This window comes from Pichia kudriavzevii, chromosome 2 (assembly GCF_003054445.1).
Source record: "Pichia kudriavzevii chromosome 2, complete sequence".
Lineage (NCBI taxonomy): Eukaryota > Fungi > Ascomycota > Pichiomycetes > Pichiales > Pichiaceae > Pichia > Pichia kudriavzevii.
Genome location: NC_042507.1, coordinates 1399333 through 1419275, shown reverse-complemented (window position 1 = coordinate 1419275; position 19943 = coordinate 1399333). Strand labels below are relative to the sequence as shown.

Here is a 19943-nt window from a genome sequence, read left to right as displayed (position 1 = left end):
CAAGCACCCCTAATGCGATGTTTCAAAACCAATTTGTAAAATTAGCAGAACTTAATATAAAGGTAGGATGATCAATTGTGAGTTTTGTTACTTTTGTGGCAACAAGTGCAGACCGTTGAAAAATAGTTGCTATGGAGTCATATGTGCTTAGCTTTCTTTAAGGGCAAGTTATAAATTTACGGAAACATAGTATTTAAAACATAGACAAACATTAGTAATAAGAAAGCTAACAATAAAATTTGAAGCTATCATAGAGTGTAAACTTCTATCCGATATAGCCGATACTTCTGTAGTGACATATCCAATTTTATATTTGACACACTTAATCACGCTTTGCTATTTATACTTGATTTCAATTACTGTTTTTATGTTAGAGCAATTATAAGCCATAGGCTCTGATCCCGTTAGAAATTAAAGTAAAATTATGTCTAATAGAACAAATAGGTAGGTGTAAAGTCTCAGAGTTGCACAACATATTAGTACTGCTACTGAATGGATAGGTATTTTCCGGGGGTTACAGATGTCTTTATTTTAAACACAGGCCTTATCGAAAACCGATTTTGCTATGGCGGGTAGAAGCCAAAATTAAATTTGTAAAACGTTGCAGGCTAACTAGTATAGTTTCTTATAAAGAGAAATGTTGTGGTAGTATTAACGATTATTTTCAAAGTTTTGACAACTTTTGATCTGGGTTTTTCATGCGCATCAAAAAGCTTTTTAATAGTCAATTGACATCCCTTCATATTATGTTAACGGCAGTCGGATAAAATGGCTTTTAGAAGAATCAATTAACTTTGATTATTTAAGTTGGTTAATGTTATCCCTCATTAATGTAGCAATACCTACTTGTGATTCAACAAAAGTTGATGAATTTTTGGCAAAGTTTGGTTGCTTTGTATCTATGCAATTTACACTGGTTTAATTTGAAGTTTTGTAGGACAAAAGAAAAGTAAAGAGAAGATAAAGTTTCTTGCTTGTAAAGAACTGTCTCATTCTTAATACAAGTCTCCAATAACGAAAATTATGCAACTTTTTGAGTTCCAAACATTTCGTTGGTGCTTGATAGCGATACCTGTTCCGGTAAAGTTTCAAAACCAAAACCAAAACCAAAACTAGTCTTTTTTCTAAAAGTTAACAGTTTCTGTAGGAGTATAATTTGCCTGTTTTGAATGTTCAAAATTAAAAGAAAGCATTGTTTAACTTTTTATTAAATTCTCTGTTGTTTTGCGATTATTGCTTTAAATATGCTTGAAAGTATTTAGTCAATTCGTTGGTTTTTTACAGTTGGAATACGTTTTTAGAACACATTAACTCTACAGGTATTAACAGTCAAATTATGGTTGTTAACTTTCAAAGTGTTTTTGCAAAAATTGAAGCAATTAGAAAAATGTACTTTTGATATTAAAGGTTTTTTAGCTTGAATTCTGTCTTATTCAACATTAGAAGTTCCAAGGACTACGAGTAACGTGACAATTTACTTTTATAGAATTACTTAAAAAATTTAGAATTTAGAATGGCTTGATTGAAAAGCAGTTTCTTTTTGAAAAATCGAAGTTTTCAGGTAGTGAAACAAGTTTTTTATCCCAAATCTAAATGAGTATATACAATAATGAAAGCAGCCAATAAAAAAAGCAGCCAATAAAAAAAGAAAAGTGATGAATAAAAGTGTGCTTATAGATTTGCATAGAGCTTTAAGGTAAAAGCTAAAAGTGAAGAGCATAAAAAACAAACTCGGCGTTAAGTTGTTGCAAATGATGGAATAATATTGTAATACAGTGTATTTCCCTGACAAAAATCCAAAAAAGGAAATTTCGGAGATCTTATGTTTAAAATGAAGGTCTGCGATTAATTTAATACTTTTAAAAAAAGGATTCTGCCTTTCTTACTCTCCGCTTCTGAAAGAACTTAGCCACAGATTAAGTGATTATGGAAATAACTAGCAATAAAAATTTAAAATAAACTCAGGGGTATTCAAGAGTATTGAGAGGTTATTTAAGATGAAAGACGTATTTTTGCAGTAACCAAACCTTCATATGCAGGTCCTTTTTATGTTCGACACTGTGTGCCAAGAACAGTGGTCTTATAGTTCAAATACAAAGCTTGAAATTCATCCATCAGCAAAACTGAGCTAGTGAAGTATATTCTGGAAGAGACATCAAAAAGATTCTAGATTATTTCAAAACTTCAAAGTTTCGGTTTTTCGTTTTGAAATATTTAAAAGGTATATCCATCACAAAGAAGATCGTATAAAAAATCCAGCGTATCATAAAAAGATGGTAGTTATAATACATTTGGCTGAAAAAGAAAAAGAAGCGAGTCGAAAAGCAACAATGGCTAAACAAGATTCACAAATCAATTCTTTTATCTGCAATAAAGAACATCTATAATGTAACGGATAGATATTAAAAGGGCAATAGGTTAAAAATGACACTCATTGAAAATTAGACACAAGTTAAGTGTTTTATGTAATGGTGAATTAGTCAATGTATAAGTCCTTGCTCATATTCCTCACCCTTTCTGCAAACACAAACAACACAACTGGAATTGGAATCATCCCAAGAGCAAAGAATGCTATCAGTGAAGCTCCCCAATGAACGCCTAAATTAGAAAATAGTTGTCTTGCAAATAGAGGGAATACGGCTGCAAAGACAGACCTTAGAAAGGTATTGGCAGCAATTGCCGATGCTGCATATCTTGGGTATAAGTCAACTAAGTAGTTTAAACATCCCTGAAAAATACTAATGAAGCCACATCCAGTTAGCATAATGCCAACCATTGGAACTATCCAATGAATATTTGGAGAGGAAGTCCAACCAAAAATGAAAATCCCTGCTGGCATCATCCACCCAAACATAATCATAATGGGGAAACGTTGTTCAGGAATTGCTTTGCCGCCGTTTGCCTTCACCATTTTTGCGTATCTGAATGCCCACAACATGTTTATAATACAACCAAAGATAATACCGATAAATAAGGCAAAGTTGGGCAATTCGCCAGTAGTTCCATACCAACCATGCTCAAACTCATACGCTGTAGAGATATTGGTGATCATCAAATAAAGAATACCAAAAACATAACTTGCAAACAAGGCCATTACAAAGACAATTGGAGTAACTAGCATCTTAAACGGTCTATAAACGTGTTTCCGTATTATTTCTCCCCAGTTGATTCGCCATTTGTCCATTTCACTATGGATCTCCCATTTGTTAGAAACAATCTTTTCTTTCTTTGCAATTTTCTGTAGAATGACAGGCTCGTATGTCTCCTTCGTGCAAAAAAAAACGTATGTGAACATAGTCCCCTGTAATAGACCTGTAAAGTATTGTGGGATTCTCCATGATTGGTGGCTGGAATTACTGTTAATCAACAACGAGCTAATTACGGGGCCAACGGCCGCACCATTGGCAACAACACATGCATACAAGGCCAATGCCGCACCTCGATATGCAGGTTCCCATAAGTCTGCCAAAACACCGCCAGAGGAAACCACTGGAGCACCGGAGAAGACACCAGCAAGGAACCTGCATATCATCAATGAGGGGACGTTGTAAGATATTGCAGTGGCAAAGGTGAACATGCACGAAATAAGGAAAGGAATCAAAACACCGATTTTACGGCCATAGACTTCTGATATTGGAGCAAAAACCATTGGACCAAAGGCGATACCTAGAATGTACAAAGATATTGACAATGTGCTAACCTCTCTCCCAATATTATAGTTGTGTTTCATTTCCTTGACAAAATAGACCGACGAGGTAGTGGTAGAGTTCAACTGTGCAGCGAAAGTTACCAAACTATAACTCATGGTGTATATGAGCTTCTTCTTTACTGACCAATTCTTTGGCTTTAGCGGAGAAGATGGTTGGAATGTCAACAATCCAGTTTCGTCAATATGGAAGTTTTTATTATAACTTTCATTGGATAACATGGGTTCATCGTTTAAGGAAGAACAGTCTACCGAATTTTTTTCAGAGGAATCGTCAGAAGGATTGGGAGTCATGTCTGATATGCAGAAAAGAGATAAACTTATTGACGGTTGCACCCCGGAGCCATTATGGGACACTGTTTAAGTTCGCAAGAGTAAGAACATCTTACTTAGTATGACAAGGAAAGTATCCTTACCTTATATATTCCCTCTATCCCAGACAATCTCTTAGACCGTTTTTCGGCTTTTGCATCTGTAGCGGATAAGGTATATCCGCATGGCTGTGGCCATCTTTACAGTGCGGGAATTCGTCCAATCTTCACCTAGTTGGACTTTTAACTCCGACACAGGCATTGCCCCTTTGTTTACGAGAAAGTTCCTCGAATATCTCCGGCACATTCCCCACCTCTCCAAACGAGCTGGCAAATGTCACGGGGTTTCGAAATTGTCGGTGTTTTCTCGCTCTTTCAAGTTCACACGGTTTTCACCGATTTTTCCCTTTCTCCTTTTCTACCATTTGTTTCTCCTTATTTCTCCGAGCCACTCGCGGTCACGTGCCGAGCCATGCGCCACAAATTCCAATGGTATCAGAAATTTTAGCATTTGTTGTTATTTTTTTTTTGGTTTTTCCGCTTTCCGTTTTCTCGTTGTTGGTTTCCGCTCTCTCAGTTACTCAGAGAGGAGAAAATTACCCTGTTAACTCTCACGTCCGTTCACCCGTGCACCGGTGTTTTGGAGTGAAATTGTTCTTTTTTTTTCTTTTGTTTGCTCTGTTTTGTTTTTTTTTTATGTTTCTATTTTTAAATGCCGAGAAGGAAGAAAAACAGAGAAAAGTAAATGCGGAAATTAAACAGAGGCAAAAGTCGAAATTCAAATGAAAATAAAATTTTAAAGGAAAAAAAAAAAAAAATAACATAAAAATAACATAAAAATAATATAAAAATAACATAAAAAATATAAGAAAATGTAAAATTGAATTTTGCAGGTTTTTCGTTTGATTTCCCCAATTCTCGAGGCTAGTGTTTGTTTTCAATGATGTCTCAACACAAGACAACCAACCTGCTCTATTTCTTTATTCCTTCCACGATTTATTCTTCTTTTCTTCTTGGTTGACTAAGGTACTTCTCCCAAACCAAAAATGCTTTCTTCTGTCACTCTCTCTGCTCTTGCTCTTGCGCTTGCTGCTGCACCTGCTGCAGCTATTGCTCCACTCGGTTTCAACTTGGGTGTTAAGGTCAACAACGGAGACTGTAAATACACCCAAGATTATCTTGAGGACTTCGACACCCTCAAGTCCTACTCCACCCAGGTCAAGACATACTCCACTTCCGATTGTAACACACTCCAGGAACTGGCACCAGCTTTAGACCAGGCAGGTTTCCAATTAACAATGGGTGTCTGGCCAACTCCAAGTGATAAATTCGAGCTGGAGAAAGAAGCAATGAAAACTTACTTACCAACTATCTCCAAGTCCTCCATCACTTCTGTTCTTGTTGGTTCCGAAGCTATGTACAGGGGTGATTTGACTGGTGAGCAATTGGCCTCCTTGATTAAAGAAATCAAGGAATTGCTGGCTGATATCAAGGATAAAGACGGTAACTCCTATGGTGATGTTCCTGTTGGTACTGTTGACTCATGGAACATGTTGGTCGACGGTATGGCTTACCCAGCTATCCAAGAATCAGATGTCATTTATGCAAATGCCTTCTCCTACTGGCAAGGCCAAACCAACCAAAATTCTACCTTCTCCTTCTTCGATGATATCATGCAAGCTTTACAAACTGTTCAATCTGTTAAAGGCTCCACCGACATCGATTTCTACGTTGGTGAAACCGGCTGGCCAACCGAGGGCTCCAACTATGGTGCTTCTGTTCCAAGTGTTGAAAATGCAAAGATTTTCTGGAAAGATGGTATCTGTGCAATGAGAGGTTGGGGTGTCAACACCTTTGTCTTTGAAGCATTCGATGAATCCTGGAAGCCAGAAACTTCCGGTTCCTCTGTTGAACCTCATTGGGGTGTCTTCACCGACCAACGTCAATTAAAATACAACTTGGATTGTGATTTCTAAAGGACTCTTTAAGATAGATCTGACTATTCCTGGCTCTACAATTATGATACCTGGCTCTTTTTTTCTTAAGAAAAGAAAAAAAGGAAAAAAACAAAAAAACAAGACACAACACTCAAAACTCCAAAAAAAAGTATTAAAAAGATCAACAGTATTTTTTTTCTTTAAAATTTCAAACCTTCGTTTTCTTATTTTATAATCTATTTCATCGTTTTTTTATTCATAACATAATTACTATGACTATTAATAGTAGTGTTGATAATATTAGCATTGCCATTGCTACTGAAAATCAATCAATTTATACCGATACTAAATAAAACTTCTTTCTGTTGTATTAAATAGCAACGACTGCTAACTTGAAACATAACAGAGTAAATCATTCTTGTTTGCTACTTTGAACTAACTAAAGTGACAACAGCGATAAAAAAAAACTTTAAATTGGCAACTGTAATATAAAATTAAAAATGCTTTGGTATAACGAACGGTTATATGTGTTCTAATTAAAATTACACTTTCCTTCTTCTAGCTAGAATAGAAGCATCATTCATATTCAATGTAAACCCTGCAGGTGCATCCTTCAACGCACCTGACTCCTCGCCGTCTTCATCCTCCTCAATGATACCCTTGCTTGGGGTAAATCTGCCCTTACGCTCCTCGTGCATTCTATGAGCCGCAAGCGACATATCAAACATATCCCTCATGGCCATAACCTCTGGTGTAAACCTGCCGCTTTCTTTCTTTCTATTCATCTGCGACTTCGATACACGATGGGTGGTCGAGGCCGGAGCAGGTTCTAGAGACTCCTCAATCAGCTCGGGACCTCTTCTCAGCTCGACTCCAAAATCGTAATCCATCTCTATATCCGAGTCAAATGGCGACAGATCCTCGGGAACAGTTAGAATTGTAGAGTATGATTTGTTTGGTCTTGGTTGTGCTTCGCCCGTAAGTGTTTCTGGTGACCTGTCACTACCATCAGAATTAGTAGCCGACGATAATGCAGGTGTACCAATAGACCGAACCTCAGACGATTGGGTTTGTATTGGAGCATTGCCTTGAGTTTGTGTCTGAAATGGCGCATGCACTTGTACTTGGGTTTGTGCTTGAGATTGTGCTTGGGCTTGCAAGTTTTCAGATCTGTTTAGGAATTCTACAATCCAAGGATCATTAAGGAACTGCTCAACGTTATATCTCTCGCCAGGATTGACCGTCAACAATCTTGAAACACAGTTCTTTGCACCATCAGAAATCTCGTCCCACCATGGAGATAGGAACTTGAACTCACCACGAGCAACGGTTTTCGTTAACTCCTCAATATTGTCATTGAAAAATGGTGGAAATCCACATAATAAGATGTACAAAACACATCCAAGTGCCCACATATCAACTTCCTTAGAATACCTTTGATCGCGTACAATCTCGGGTGCAGTATATCCTATAGTACCGCAAGGAGTTTTAAGAGAGTTAGACTGGTCAAGTGAAATTTGTTTAGATAACCCAAAATCACCTATTTTAATCAATCCAATACCACCACCGCCGTAATTCATGACAAATCTACCCTCATCTACTTTAGTCTTTGGATTATCAGATTTTCTCAATTTCTTGAACCTAGCGGCTGGTTCATCCTTGATGAATTTAACCGGTTTGAAGAAAATGTTCTCCGGCTTTAAATCACGATGGACAATTCCAACTATCTCATGCATGTAAAGAAGTGCCTCTGCAACCTGAATAATGACATGACGAGAGAGGTCCTCACTAAAGTATGTATATTTGATAATCTCATTGAAAATCTCACCACCTGATACCAACTCTTGAATGATGAAGTAGTAGTGATCATTTTCAATAAAATCAATCAATTTCACAACATTGGGATGGTTTAATTGGCTCATCAAGTTCACCTCTTTCATGACGTTCGCCTTTTGCTTCTCGTCTAACTGATATTTCTTGATGACTTTAATTGCAACCTTCTCCTTGGTTTCTTTGTTAATCGCAGCATAGACAACGGAAAATGCACCTTCTCCTAGTTTCTCGCCAAGAGTGTAGTTCTCAATGGACTGATGGACTTCTTGCTTTCTCTTCTCGTAACTTTGAATCTCCTCATTAACAATATTCTCTGCAACAGGTTTCAAATACTCAGAATGGTGGCTTTCTGCTGCAGGAGTCGGTGGAACACCGGATGGGATGTTTCTCTTCACAGCACCTGACCCAACGGCATTTCTACCGTGTCTGATGATATGCCTGATGTTCTCCAGCATCGTATACGCTCTCTGTGTGAAGCTCCAGGGAGGTGTATATCCCGGAACTATACGTTAAGGTGTTAGATTTATAGTATCGAGGACAAAGAAAATTCCAAAACTTCTTCTCGCATGAAATGGCACACTTCTATTATTTTGTCTCCGGAGAGGATTTTGATTGCTATAGGCTTTGGATGGCGCTGATTCTTCAGCTGAAATATTGTCTCTTGTACCTAATCGGGAAATTGTTGAATTAGAGTAGATCACCATCTGCATAGATCTGGGTATGTTTCAAATTGATGTCTCCACTGTGAACGCAAACCATATTGAGAGATGGCTCTCCACGGGGAAACGGGCGAAGAAAGCCGATAGAAAGGGGGTGTTGTTGTTTAGTCATAATTTGCACCTGTCTACCAATTTAGACATGAAAGATATGATCGTAGATGAAGAGCTGGAAGTTAAGATGAAAAAGCCAGTGATTTCCTCCCATTCCATATTAATGCAGTTTAAAGGGGAGAGACTTTACTCTCTCTTCAATCTTCACTTTGAAGAAGAATACACTCAGCTTATCTCTGCAATCCATTTTCTAATGACAAATGCCAAAGTATATGCTACTAAAATGTTTCATACAGGTGGATTTACAGCTAAGGGACTAAAAATAAGGAACGGAGTACTCAGTTTTGATCTAGGTTTTGAGATGTTTATGGATATGAGCGTTTCACCAGTTTTACCCGATGACGTTTTAAAACACTTAAACTCGCTTGTTGAATTAGTAACCATTCCAGAACCCACGGAGTATCAAATGTCATGCTCAAATTTGACGCCACCGTCAGTTCATTCATTTTACTCTTTAATCACTGAAAATACCCGCAAAAGCTATAATTCTAACGTAAGATTCCTGGAAATCGAAGGAATATCGAAAACACTATTACCTTTTCAGGTGGATTCACTCAAATGGATGCTTGAGCATGAATCGGTGGAAATGAAAATTAATGCTGAAGGTTTCTCCTTGTCAGATATCAAATTCAAAAGTGATGTTGATAGTAACGCTTTATCGATATATTTAGATAGAATTATGCCAGGTTGGACGAGAATAAAGTTTTGCACACAACCTACGATATATTGGTATAATAAATATACAGGATCAATATGTACATATGATACGGTTATGGATTACTTCGCTTCATTGGATTTTGGGCGACCTCCTGCTAAGGGATTTTTATGCGAGGAGATGGGATTGGGTAAAACATTAGAAATTACCACTCTCATCAAGCTAAATCCACGTAAGAGTTTGTCATATAATATGAAATATGATATTTTAGATCCAAGCCGTAGAATAAAAGAGTCAAAAACTACCTTGATTTTATGTCCTGAAACAATTTTAAGCCAGTGGAATGAAGAAATACGTGCCGTGTGTCCAGAATTAAGTGTCTATGTATACCCTGGTATTCTCTATATGGAAGAAAAAGATCATTCTATAACACCTACATCTGTTGGTGAGATGCTTGCTTCTTATGATATAGTGCTGACATCCTATAATATACTTTCAAGGGAATTAGATAGGGCCATATTCAAGCCTACTACTAGGCCCAAGAGGAAAAACAACTATGAACGTATAGATTATTCTTCTCCGTTGATGTTACTTGAATTCTACAGGTTGGTATTGGACGAAGCTCAACTTGCTTCAATTTCAATATCTCGTGTGGGCCATTTTTCTAGAATCATTCCAAGGGTGCATACGTGGTGTGTTTCGGGTACTATAATTAGGAAGGATTTACAGGATTTACATTCGTTAATGAGGTCTTTAAGGTTATATCCACTAGATAAGATTTCGTCAGAGCATTGGGAGCACATACCTCGTCCACTTTTTGACAGATTATTTAAAAGTATCTGTATCAGGCATACCAAGGAGATGATTGGTAATCAAGTAAATCTCCCAAAACAGACTCGAATTATGCTAAGATCACCCTTTTCTACCATTGAATATGATAACTATTGTGACTTGTTTAGTCGATTTTTGGAGCAAGTTGGATTGAATAGTAATGGTGAACCTATAGGTGAAGGATTTGACTATGACCGATCTAAAGCAGGCATGAGAGTTTGGAGTTCAAAGTTGAGAATGATTTGTTGTCATGCATTATTGGCGGGAGATCAGTTGAGGAGAAATATGTATGTTGATGCAAGTAATTCCCCTGTATTGGCGACCACATCAAAACTGAAAAAGAATCATGAATTCATTATGGGTACGTTGGAAGATGTCTTAAAAGATTTGATTTTACGAAATGAATTGGAAAGTAGTACTTCCTTTTTAAACTGTATTAGGAGCAGATTAAAACTAGGTAAGATAAATGAATTCTTAAGGCAACCAGAAGAGTCTGTTAAAATTTTTAGAGGCCTTATAGATGAAATCAATGAGAAGATCAAAGAGTATAAAAACTATAGAAGAAAAGATGATGAAGATACTAAAATCACTTGGAGCTTGAGGATAAGAAATTTATTAGAATGTTTACACCAGTCATATTTCATGTTAGCATCCGCTTATTATCAACACTATAGACCTATGCATCCCCTTCCTGATAACTTCAGTGATTTAGTAGACCTAAACAACAGAGAAAATGACAACGAAGATGAAAATGAAAAGAACAATAATATTAGCAATACACTAACTGCTGTGGAACAGAGATTTCATGAGTTAGAAGTTAGGTATTATGGAAAAGCCGATGAAATTTTGAATATTTTGCTAGAGGAGCCGTTGAAAAGGACGGATGAAAGTATCCTTAAACTAGAGGAATTGTTTGGAGGATATGAAAAATATCAAATCAAAGAAGTTCCAAAATCATTTGAAGACGTTGAAGAAGATGATGACAAAAGGAATGTTACGGAAGAAGTTGGAGCAGGTTCAATAGAATTGCCACTTATTTGCGATAGTATTCCAAGTTATCAGAAAACGTTTGAGGAGTATTCAACATCTCTAGGTATAACCTTTGTTCTCAACCGTGCCAAGGAGTGTATCGAACAACTCAATGGACAGTCTACCATTATAAACTGTTGGTTTCAAACGTTGTATGAATTTCAGCGTGTCCCTGTGACCGATGATACAGAAAAAACAGGTAACGAATACTTCTCGTATCTTTTACTGCAAGAGAATTCGCAAGCATATATTGACCAGCTTCAGTTAATTCTAGAAGACCGTGAAAAGGCAATTAATTCAACGGAAGATATGTTGTATACGAATAGTACGAATAAATTCCAACGTACATTTATGGAAAGTGGAACTAAAACAGAGCTTTATCATGAGTTGGAGACATTACGGAAAGCGTACATTCCTCAGGGCACTTTAAACCCAAGGTATTCTTTACATACTGCTGTTCTTGAATTGGTCGGAGAACTACAGGGGTATCAAGCCGGTACTCTGCAGTATTCTACCATTGATTATCTTGTTAAACTATTGAAGGATTGCATGAAAGGCGAATTGAACAAGTTGAGCACTATGAAAACAAAGGTGTTTGATGTTGTAAATGCTGTTTTCAACGCAAAGGTTGCTTATTTCAAAGCTTTACAAAGTAGATCTGATTCTTTGACTAATTACTTTCCTGATAAATTGGGCGATTCTCCCAAATATGTTGCATTGATGGAAATTCAGGAGATTAGTAAGAAAATCGACAATGAGAAAGTGAAGATGAAAAACTTGAATAACCGACTGAATTATTTAAAAACATTAAGTACTAAAAGAGAGCAAGACTCTACCGAATTTGGTGAGGATTCTTGCGTTATTTGTAGATTCAAAATTTTAGTTGGATCACTAACTCAATGTGGACACAAATACTGTCGTGATTGCTTAGCGGAGTGGATGAAAACCAAAAAAACATGCCCTATGTGCAATAAGAAGTTGAAGGAGGATGAATTGTATAATTTCATCTACTCGAGGGGCGGTTTGAAAGGTGAAGTTATTGAATCCTTGCATGAAAACAGGGAAGAAGTTCATCGGATAACTAGTCACAATCAGAACAATGGCATTGCTGCTGAAGAACAGCATGACCTAGAACGTATCAAATTGCTCAAAAATAGAAGGCTATTTGAGAAAGACATGGATTATGTTTATCAAGAGCTCCCTACTTTTGAATTACGTGATATCTCCAACATCCCCTTGAAAAGAAAATATGGAACTAAAGTAGACATGATTATTAGACAGGTTAAGTACCTCATCAATAAGACCCCCGGCACTCAGATTTTAATTTTCTCGCAATGGAATATGTTTTTATTACTTTTAGGTAAGGCCTTAAGATATGAAGGTGTTGAGCATCGTAGTTGGATGGATAAAACCATTAGCAGTGGTAAAGCTAAGAAAAAGGGGGAAAATAGCAAGTTGAATCAAGATATTACTGATTTCAAAAAGGATTCCTCTATTAGCTGTTTTTTGTTGAATACGGTAGCACAAGCTGCTGGGTTGACGTTCACCAACGCCTCCCATGTTTTCTTATGTGAACCTATCGTCAACTTGTCTTTTGAGCTCCAAGCCATCAACAGAATTCACAGAATTGGGCAAACTAGGGAGACCACGGTCTGGAGTTTTATCATAGAAGGAACGATAGAGGAAAGTATTGCATATTTGTCTACTAAAAAGCGGATTCAAGCAGCAAAAGTTAGAAAAAATGCACCCTCTGAAGAAAACAATGAGATAGAAGAAATTGATGAGAACATCTTAGAGGCAAAAGAGCTCACTAAAGTGAATGATAGCAGCAAAAAGGAAGGTGAAATAATTGCTGATGAAGATTTATGGGCTGCATTTTTCGCAGCTAGATCTGCACATGTTGTCGATAGTGTCTTTGTATAATACAATTTACAGTAAAAATTATGTAACATAAAAAGGGAGGTAGTGAAGGAAAAAACGCAAGTAGAAACGATTTTCATAAAGCTAAGAATTGGTTATCATCAGTTGTGGAAAAAGCAGCACCATCATCGAGCAGTTCAGACATAGCTTGTTCGACCTGCTCTTTAGAAAAGTTAGTCTCTTGAACTATATATTGGATTGGAATACCATCTGTCATGGTCTGACCATGTTTCTTTAGGAACGCATGAATTTGTTTTGCAATAGGTAACGAGCTAGATGCTTCGTCTTCTTTGACAAACAACGAGCTGGAAGCATCAGCACCTGCAGATGAAGATGCAATGCCTGTATTAGCAAGAGGTCCTCCATTTTGAACCATAACATAGTTTTTCGCAACATTGAGTAAATGATACGGAATCATATTAAAATCCACTATCTTTGACATTCTCTGTGCTTGAATCTGGATCTTACTATTGAACTCTTTGACTGTAGCGACCACTTCAACATAATCATCCTTTGATAGCTTTGGTTTTTGGAAGCCAGATTCTGAATCATTTTCATGTTCCATTTGGTCAATATCTGCGTCAGTGTTCCAAACTCGAACACCTATAGTTTCAGTACCATCTTCCAGTTTATACATTGAGTGAGCTGGGTTACTCGAATCGATTTCCCTAATGACTCCAATAAATCGCACATACACCATTTCAACACCATTCCAGATAAAATTACCATCCTGTCCTCCCTCAACAGACGCCTCATTCAACATTTTGATAGTTACCGGAACTAGGGTTTGTTTGGTATAACTTGGTTTTCCCTGACTTCCTCCAAATTGAGAGTCATTGTTATGGCTGTTGTTATCAAAGCCGCCTTGGCTGTAGCCTGTGTTGTCTGAGTAGGGGTTGAAGGCCATCTGTTTCTTGGTTGTTCCCGAATAAAGCTAGAAAAGTAAAAGAAGGCACTCGTAGAGTTGAACTGTGAACAAATGTTAAATCCATGAAGAAACGCGTTCGCCACTTTTTTTTCCCTTTGACACTCCATTGATGACGCGTCCTTCTGTATTTAACATATAAAAGCTGTATACAATTTGCTTCCCTTAAAGGGGGGATTCTGTTAACTCAATCTCTGGTGAATAAGGCTATTAGTTTGAGTTTACAATACAAAGTCGAGGACCTCTTTTTGTGAATAACGTCTACCTATTCACTTGATCAAGAGAGTTGTGCTTATGTTGGCATCCTTCTCTGCAAGAACTAAAAAGCACTACCACAATTAAATTCATTGCAATAGTTACAGATGCCCGCAATAATATGCTCCTATGAATACACTAGTAATAAAAAGAGGAGGGGCGGAGACTAGCACACCAATACCACTGCTACGTATTCCCCTATCGCCTCTGCAGTTATATCGCAATTCCTCAACAAAGTGTAGCAATTATTTAGTCGTTCAATTACTACGTGAAACCTAAGCAAATCAAACACTAAATGGTTGTATCCTGTACATGGCTCTTTATCGGGAAATTTGGAACCTCTGCATGCATAGTTTTGAATATGGTAACGAGTTTCAGATAAATAACTGGTAAGAACCTGTTTTTCCGGATGTACAACTTTAGTTTTTTGGAAAGCAGTTTTCTTAAAGTAGACAGCCAAGTCACTACTGTTGTGTTAATAGTTTAAATATATCCCCCAAATACTAATGTATCAAACATCAAAAAACACAAAAAAGTTAAGCCCGATGCGGGGCTCGAACCCGCAGCCTTTTGATTGCACTTCTTTATAAGAAGAAAATCTTAAGAGTCAAACGCTCTACCGATTGAGCTAACCAGGCTTAAAATGTTCCGATACCGGGAGTCGAACCCGGGTCTGCCCGGTGAAAGCGGACCGTGATAGCCGTTACACTATATCAGATATTGTTGAAATTGAAAGTGTTGCTGGTGGTGGGTACTTTAGAATCTGATTCTTGCTTATTTATATCTTATATATTTTTATACGTTAATTCTCTGAGAACATATATGGAATGTCCTCTGTTTAAATAGTAATTCTTTAATTTACAAATAGCATTTTGAGGGATTTAATTATTTTCTAGAACTTCTGTTTAACCTTCTACAATCTTCTTCAACCTTCTATATGATTACCCGATGAGGAAATAGAGAGACAGTCCTTTGTCTGATCTCTTAGATGAATTTCAATGGTTGACCTTTAATATAACATTTGTTTTATTTTTTCTGGGACTTAAAGAGATTTAAAGGTTTTGTTAAGCATTATTAATTTGTTGTCTAAAGATGAAAATAACTATCTATAAAATTCCATTAAAGCAGTAGTACAATTATTCTCAGTGATACTAAAGATTTAATATTTCAAAATGTGAAGTCCGCAATTGTAGAATTTTTTTATAACAAATCATTTCCTTTCGCTTAAGAGCTTCCGTTGCTATTATAACAAAGAGATAATATCACAAAACTAGTGTGAATTTTTTTTTTGTATAATGTTCATACACAACGTCAGAAACAAATGTTTTCGTGGCTAGCCTACATTGATTTTACTTTGGATATCTATACCAAAGTTATAGAATGAACTGCTACCGAGAGAATTTATATAAAATATCATTTAAAAACAAACTAATCAAAAAGAAATAACTTGATATTTACAGGAATATCAGGTGTGATTCAAGCTAGATACCTGCATGTGGACTAACCTCTCCAAGAGTCAGAGATTTAATCGTTACTACATAAGATAGAAAATAGCTAGTCCTAGTTCTGACAGTTCGCTTGTCTAGAACTAATTGGTTTCGCTCATACCGATAGTCTAGCACTTAGTTGTAGCAGGTGAATGACTTTGTTGGCTGTTTCAACAACCGTGAGTAAAATATAACTTTCCATTGGCCTATAAAAATATTAATAAAAAGCAAAAAAACAAAGACCAGTCTTTATCAACCGCCAATTTCTTTGGAACCAAACTCACCAGTTTGAAAAAAATTAGTTACTCTCGGATAAATTGGCCTATTTGGAGCATGAAAAGCAACCCCGTTAACTACTGTGGAGCGGTTGTATTACACGAATTGATGGGGCAATTTCTACCCTGTTACACTGGTAGTTGGGAGCAGTGAATGAGAAATGAAACCTAAATTGTCAAACATTAAAAGGAAGATCTGGTGCAATTAACAGTAATACTCCGGGAACATAGTTTTTCGATGTAACCATCCCCAATTACTGTGTGATTCATGAAATATATGCTTATCAAGCTTTTCTACTTAATGGTACGACTATTAGTATGTGCGGGTAAATATCAAATTCCGGTTCAGCTTTGCACAGTGCATTTTGTGTATTTTGTTCACAGAAAAATCAATAAGTAAGTGATGAACAAAGAAACCCGATGTAGAGACAACGTGTTTCGACTTTCAGTTATTCAATCAGGAACACATGTTTTTGTATAGAGTCTGAACGGTTTCAAAGTACCATATGGTTAACTAAAAATCCCAAGCATTATCACCTCATTCAGTGTGTGTAGAGAACTAACAACTGAAGCCTCAACTAGTGTTTTCTGAGTGTGTCTATATAAATCAGTTTTTCCACCATTGTAAGTTGTGTTTTTGTTTATATAGTAACGCATTTGTGGACTTTGCGTTGGCACTCACATTTTTCTTGTCTGACAAAATATTACTAATTTGAAACACACTTCCATTTCTGTACAATCCAATGCGGAAAAGTACTGAAGCGATGGGGGAAACCTTCCATAGAGAAGGATGGATAATGTTACACAGTTTTTCTTTGTGGTAATTTTTCTCCCTTGAGCGTGCCAATGTTGATGTTTTCTATTCACGTCTTTATAGCACTAACCAATGGATAGTTATCTAATGATCTACTGCATCGTTATCTTTCCACTGTTCTACACTCAGTTTCCTAAGCCATTCCCATTTCCCTCCCACATGTGCCCTCCATCCTTATCCGAGCATGTTCCTCTCTCCCATGTAGAGCCCATGTTGAGACATGGCAACTATCAACATGGTAACTAGTTTGCGTTGTCATTCCCCTCCACCGCCGTGTCTACAACGGCCTCGCTCCACAATACTACATGCAGACACCAGTGCTCTCCGGTGCAGCCTTCTAATCAACCACAGACAGTGCCTGTGCAAGGCCCATATTTACTTGCCCTCCTAGGAAATACAAGCAACTCAGGAGAGAGAATAACCTTTGTAGACAGAGACATTCCTCTACCACATCTTCCCCACCACCGCCACCACCATCACCACCACCGCCACCATCACCGTCTCCGTCTCCGGCTGCCGCTGCCGCTACCGCTCCTCACCCATTGCGGAAACGGACATCTTTCCCGGTATGTCCGGACCACTCTTCTTACCAGCACTTCCGCCGATAAGGCGCTCTTGTCGAGCATTAAATTTCGCTGTCAAAATTAGACTCTCGATCATAGCCATAGACAATAGCCACACCGATAGCGATAGTCTTTGTTATCTCTCTACGCAAGGCTGTAGTTCTTTCTCTCTTCTTCTTTCTCCTCCCTCCGTGTCCATGTTGTCATTCAAAGAACCACTCCTACAAGTAAACTACAGGCGCCATCTACCAACAGAATTGGAGAACGTGTCCTTGTTGTATGCCCCCCCTTCCCCTTCTCTCTGTCTCTCTGTCTCTCCTCTTCCTCTATCCCCATACCGCCATTTGTGGCAATTATAAACATCAACAACACCAACAACCACAGACAATGTAGAACCTTCTCGAAGAATGAGGGACACCACTCTATTCTTTCTCTTCTTGCCCCCCACCACACACCTTCCCCTTTTGGCGAGCCAGCCACAGCCCCCGAGAGAGCGCCCAACCCGGAAAAACCAAGGTGGATGCATACGACGGAAATGACTCTTATCTCCCCCCCCCCCCCCCCTGGATTTCGGTCTTGCGCTAGTTTCAATCTTTCGGTCTAGTTTTCGGTCTAGTGTTGGCTTTAGTGTTCGCTCTAGTTTTCCGTTTCAATATTTGCGCCCTTATCGCTGAGTCACCTTTTTGTTGAGTAAGCGAGGGCAAATTCAGAGAAGGAGATGACAGACAACTCGTTTTGGGGAAAGTACCCCAGCTGTGGCGTGCTGTTATTTATTTATATTTAACCAATCTCATCTCCACCCTTTGTCCTCTTTAGGTTGTCTACTGATTGCATTTGCTTCTTCTAGTTTTTTTTTCCCTCCTTCTTCTTGTTCATCGATTGCTTCTGCTTCGGTTCACACGTCTACTTCTAAAGGCTTTCTCCTATAGAACTCTCCCCCAACTTTCTCAGTATCAAACAAGTCCTAAAGATAAAAATAATAGTCGACGAAAGAAAATGGCTTCTGCTTTAGTCTCCGCAAACGCCGCTTTCCCATCTAACGTGTCGCAGTTATCGGACGGATTCAAGTCTACCCTCGACAATTATCTGCAGTACCAGAAGGGCATGGCGTTGTTGAACAACAGGTACCAATTTCTTGAAAATCTACAAACGGGGTCCTTTGGCAAGGTCACGTGTGCCTTGGACATGAATTCGAATGCTAAGGTTGCCATTAAGGCGTTAAAGAGATCTGTCAATGGAGTCACAACAATGTTCAACCACGAGATTGCAATTATGAAGGCCATTGGTTATCATCCGAATGTCACCCAGCTGATTGATCACTTTGATACGAAGAAGTATCACGTTATGGTTTTAGAGTTTGCAGACTGTGGTGATTTGTATGATGCAATTCATAATAAGACGCATTTGGGATTGAATCTACAAAACAACCATTATGCCTTTGTTGACTTTCTTAAGCAGTTGCTCGAGACGATCCAATTTGTACATTCAAGAGGCATCTATCATAGAGATATCAAGCCAGAGAACATTTTGTTAATGAACGATGGTACCATCAAGCTATGTGATTGGGGCCTTTCAACTAGATCCTTGAAAAGTACCGATTATAATGTCGGAACAGAAAAGTATATGGCACCTGAAGCTCTAGTTAAACATGGGGATGCCGACTACTATTTATCCGATAAGGTTGATTTCTACTCAATTGGTGTCACCCTGTTGTTTACTCTTTTCAACAAGTGTCCATTTAGAAAAGCATTGGATTCCGATCCTAACTATTCGAATTTCTTGAAGTCAAAGTATTTTATTTATGATTTTTTCCATAACATCAATTTGACTTCATTTACTGGGATTGTTGACATGTTAATGATTGAAAGAAATATTGAAGGATTGAATTATTTAATTGAAAATGGTTTAAAAAATGGATTCACTGTTGATCAAGAACACTCAATTCATTTCTCAAATCAACAGGACAATTATTTGAATTCGATTATGGATTCATTTAATGATGAGAAAATCGATGTTAATTCAAATGATAATGATGTCTTTTTGTTTGATGATTACGAAATTGGTACCTTGAACAACACTGAGTCATTTATTACCAATAAAAATCATACTACTGCTAATGCCGCTCTCATCACCCACAACAGCAGCAACAACAACAACAGCAATAGTAACCATAACAGTAAGTTCAATAACGATTGTAATGACTTCCATCAGGGTTCTCATTCTATGATCGCTAATGATTCTTACACAAACTTGAATCCAATTTCAATTCCGATCATTTCAAAAAACAACAATTCGTTGGTGTCTTCAGTCGCCACAAACACTTACAACTCTTCGTTGTTTGATTCCAACTCTCACATGGTTGACCATAATTCATTTATCAATTCTTTTGAATTAAGTTCAAATGAATTGTGGGCAGATCAATTGAACGATATTCGTTTTAAATTCCATTGATTTATTTGCTACATTAGAAAAACTCACAGCTATTATTTATTTACTTTTTCATTTTATGGACATTACATCTTTTCACTCTTTGCTTTTTCTTGGAATTTATCTTGTTGGCTTTAAGTTTTTT

At 37.5% G+C, this 19943-nt stretch overlaps 6 protein-coding genes and 2 non-coding genes across 8 annotated transcripts; 3 read left to right on the top strand and 5 right to left on the bottom strand.

Annotated features, from left to right (window-relative positions):
- Positions 1–2476: 2476 nt before the first annotated feature.
- On the bottom strand, positions 2477–4000 carry C5L36_0B06750 (uncharacterized protein; the record flags this gene model as incomplete). The annotated part of the gene is made up of 1 exon (XM_029465048.1): positions 2477–4000. One exon carries the CDS (start codon positions 3998–4000, stop codon positions 2477–2479), a length of 1524 nt encoding a protein of 507 aa, XP_029320907.1.
- A 1063-nt stretch (positions 4001–5063) lies between these two features.
- Positions 5064–5993, top strand: C5L36_0B06740 (uncharacterized protein; the record flags this gene model as incomplete). The annotated part of the gene is made up of 1 exon (XM_029465047.1): positions 5064–5993. The coding sequence occupies one exon, from the start codon at positions 5064–5066 to the stop codon at positions 5991–5993; it is 930 nt and encodes a 309-aa protein (XP_029320906.1).
- A 503-nt stretch (positions 5994–6496) lies between these two features.
- On the bottom strand, positions 6497–8242 carry C5L36_0B06730 (uncharacterized protein; the record flags this gene model as incomplete). Its single annotated transcript, XM_029465046.1, has 1 exon — positions 6497–8242. The coding sequence occupies one exon, from the start codon at positions 8240–8242 to the stop codon at positions 6497–6499; it is 1746 nt and encodes a 581-aa protein (XP_029320905.1).
- Positions 8243–8507: 265 nt separating this feature from the next.
- C5L36_0B06720 (uncharacterized protein) lies at positions 8508–13055 on the top strand (the record flags this gene model as incomplete). The annotated part of the gene is made up of 1 exon (XM_029465045.1): positions 8508–13055. The coding sequence occupies one exon, from the start codon at positions 8508–8510 to the stop codon at positions 13053–13055; it is 4548 nt and encodes a 1515-aa protein (XP_029320904.1).
- A 73-nt stretch (positions 13056–13128) lies between these two features.
- C5L36_0B06710 (uncharacterized protein) lies at positions 13129–13959 on the bottom strand (the record flags this gene model as incomplete). The annotated part of the gene is made up of 1 exon (XM_029465044.1): positions 13129–13959. One exon carries the CDS (start codon positions 13957–13959, stop codon positions 13129–13131), a length of 831 nt encoding a protein of 276 aa, XP_029320903.1.
- An 812-nt stretch (positions 13960–14771) lies between these two features.
- Positions 14772–14870, bottom strand: C5L36_0Btrna4K. The gene is made up of 2 exons: positions 14833–14870; positions 14772–14808 (listed from the first exon to the last, which is right to left on the bottom strand). It is a non-coding gene; the product is annotated as a tRNA-Lys (tRNA).
- An 8-nt stretch (positions 14871–14878) lies between these two features.
- Positions 14879–14950, bottom strand: C5L36_0Btrna3E. The gene has a single exon. It is a non-coding gene; the product is annotated as a tRNA-Glu (tRNA).
- A 3417-nt stretch (positions 14951–18367) lies between these two features.
- On the top strand, positions 18368–19822 carry C5L36_0B06700 (uncharacterized protein; the record flags this gene model as incomplete). The annotated part of the gene is made up of 1 exon (XM_029465043.1): positions 18368–19822. One exon carries the CDS (start codon positions 18368–18370, stop codon positions 19820–19822), a length of 1455 nt encoding a protein of 484 aa, XP_029320902.1.
- Between the last annotated feature and the right edge of the window lie 121 nt (positions 19823–19943).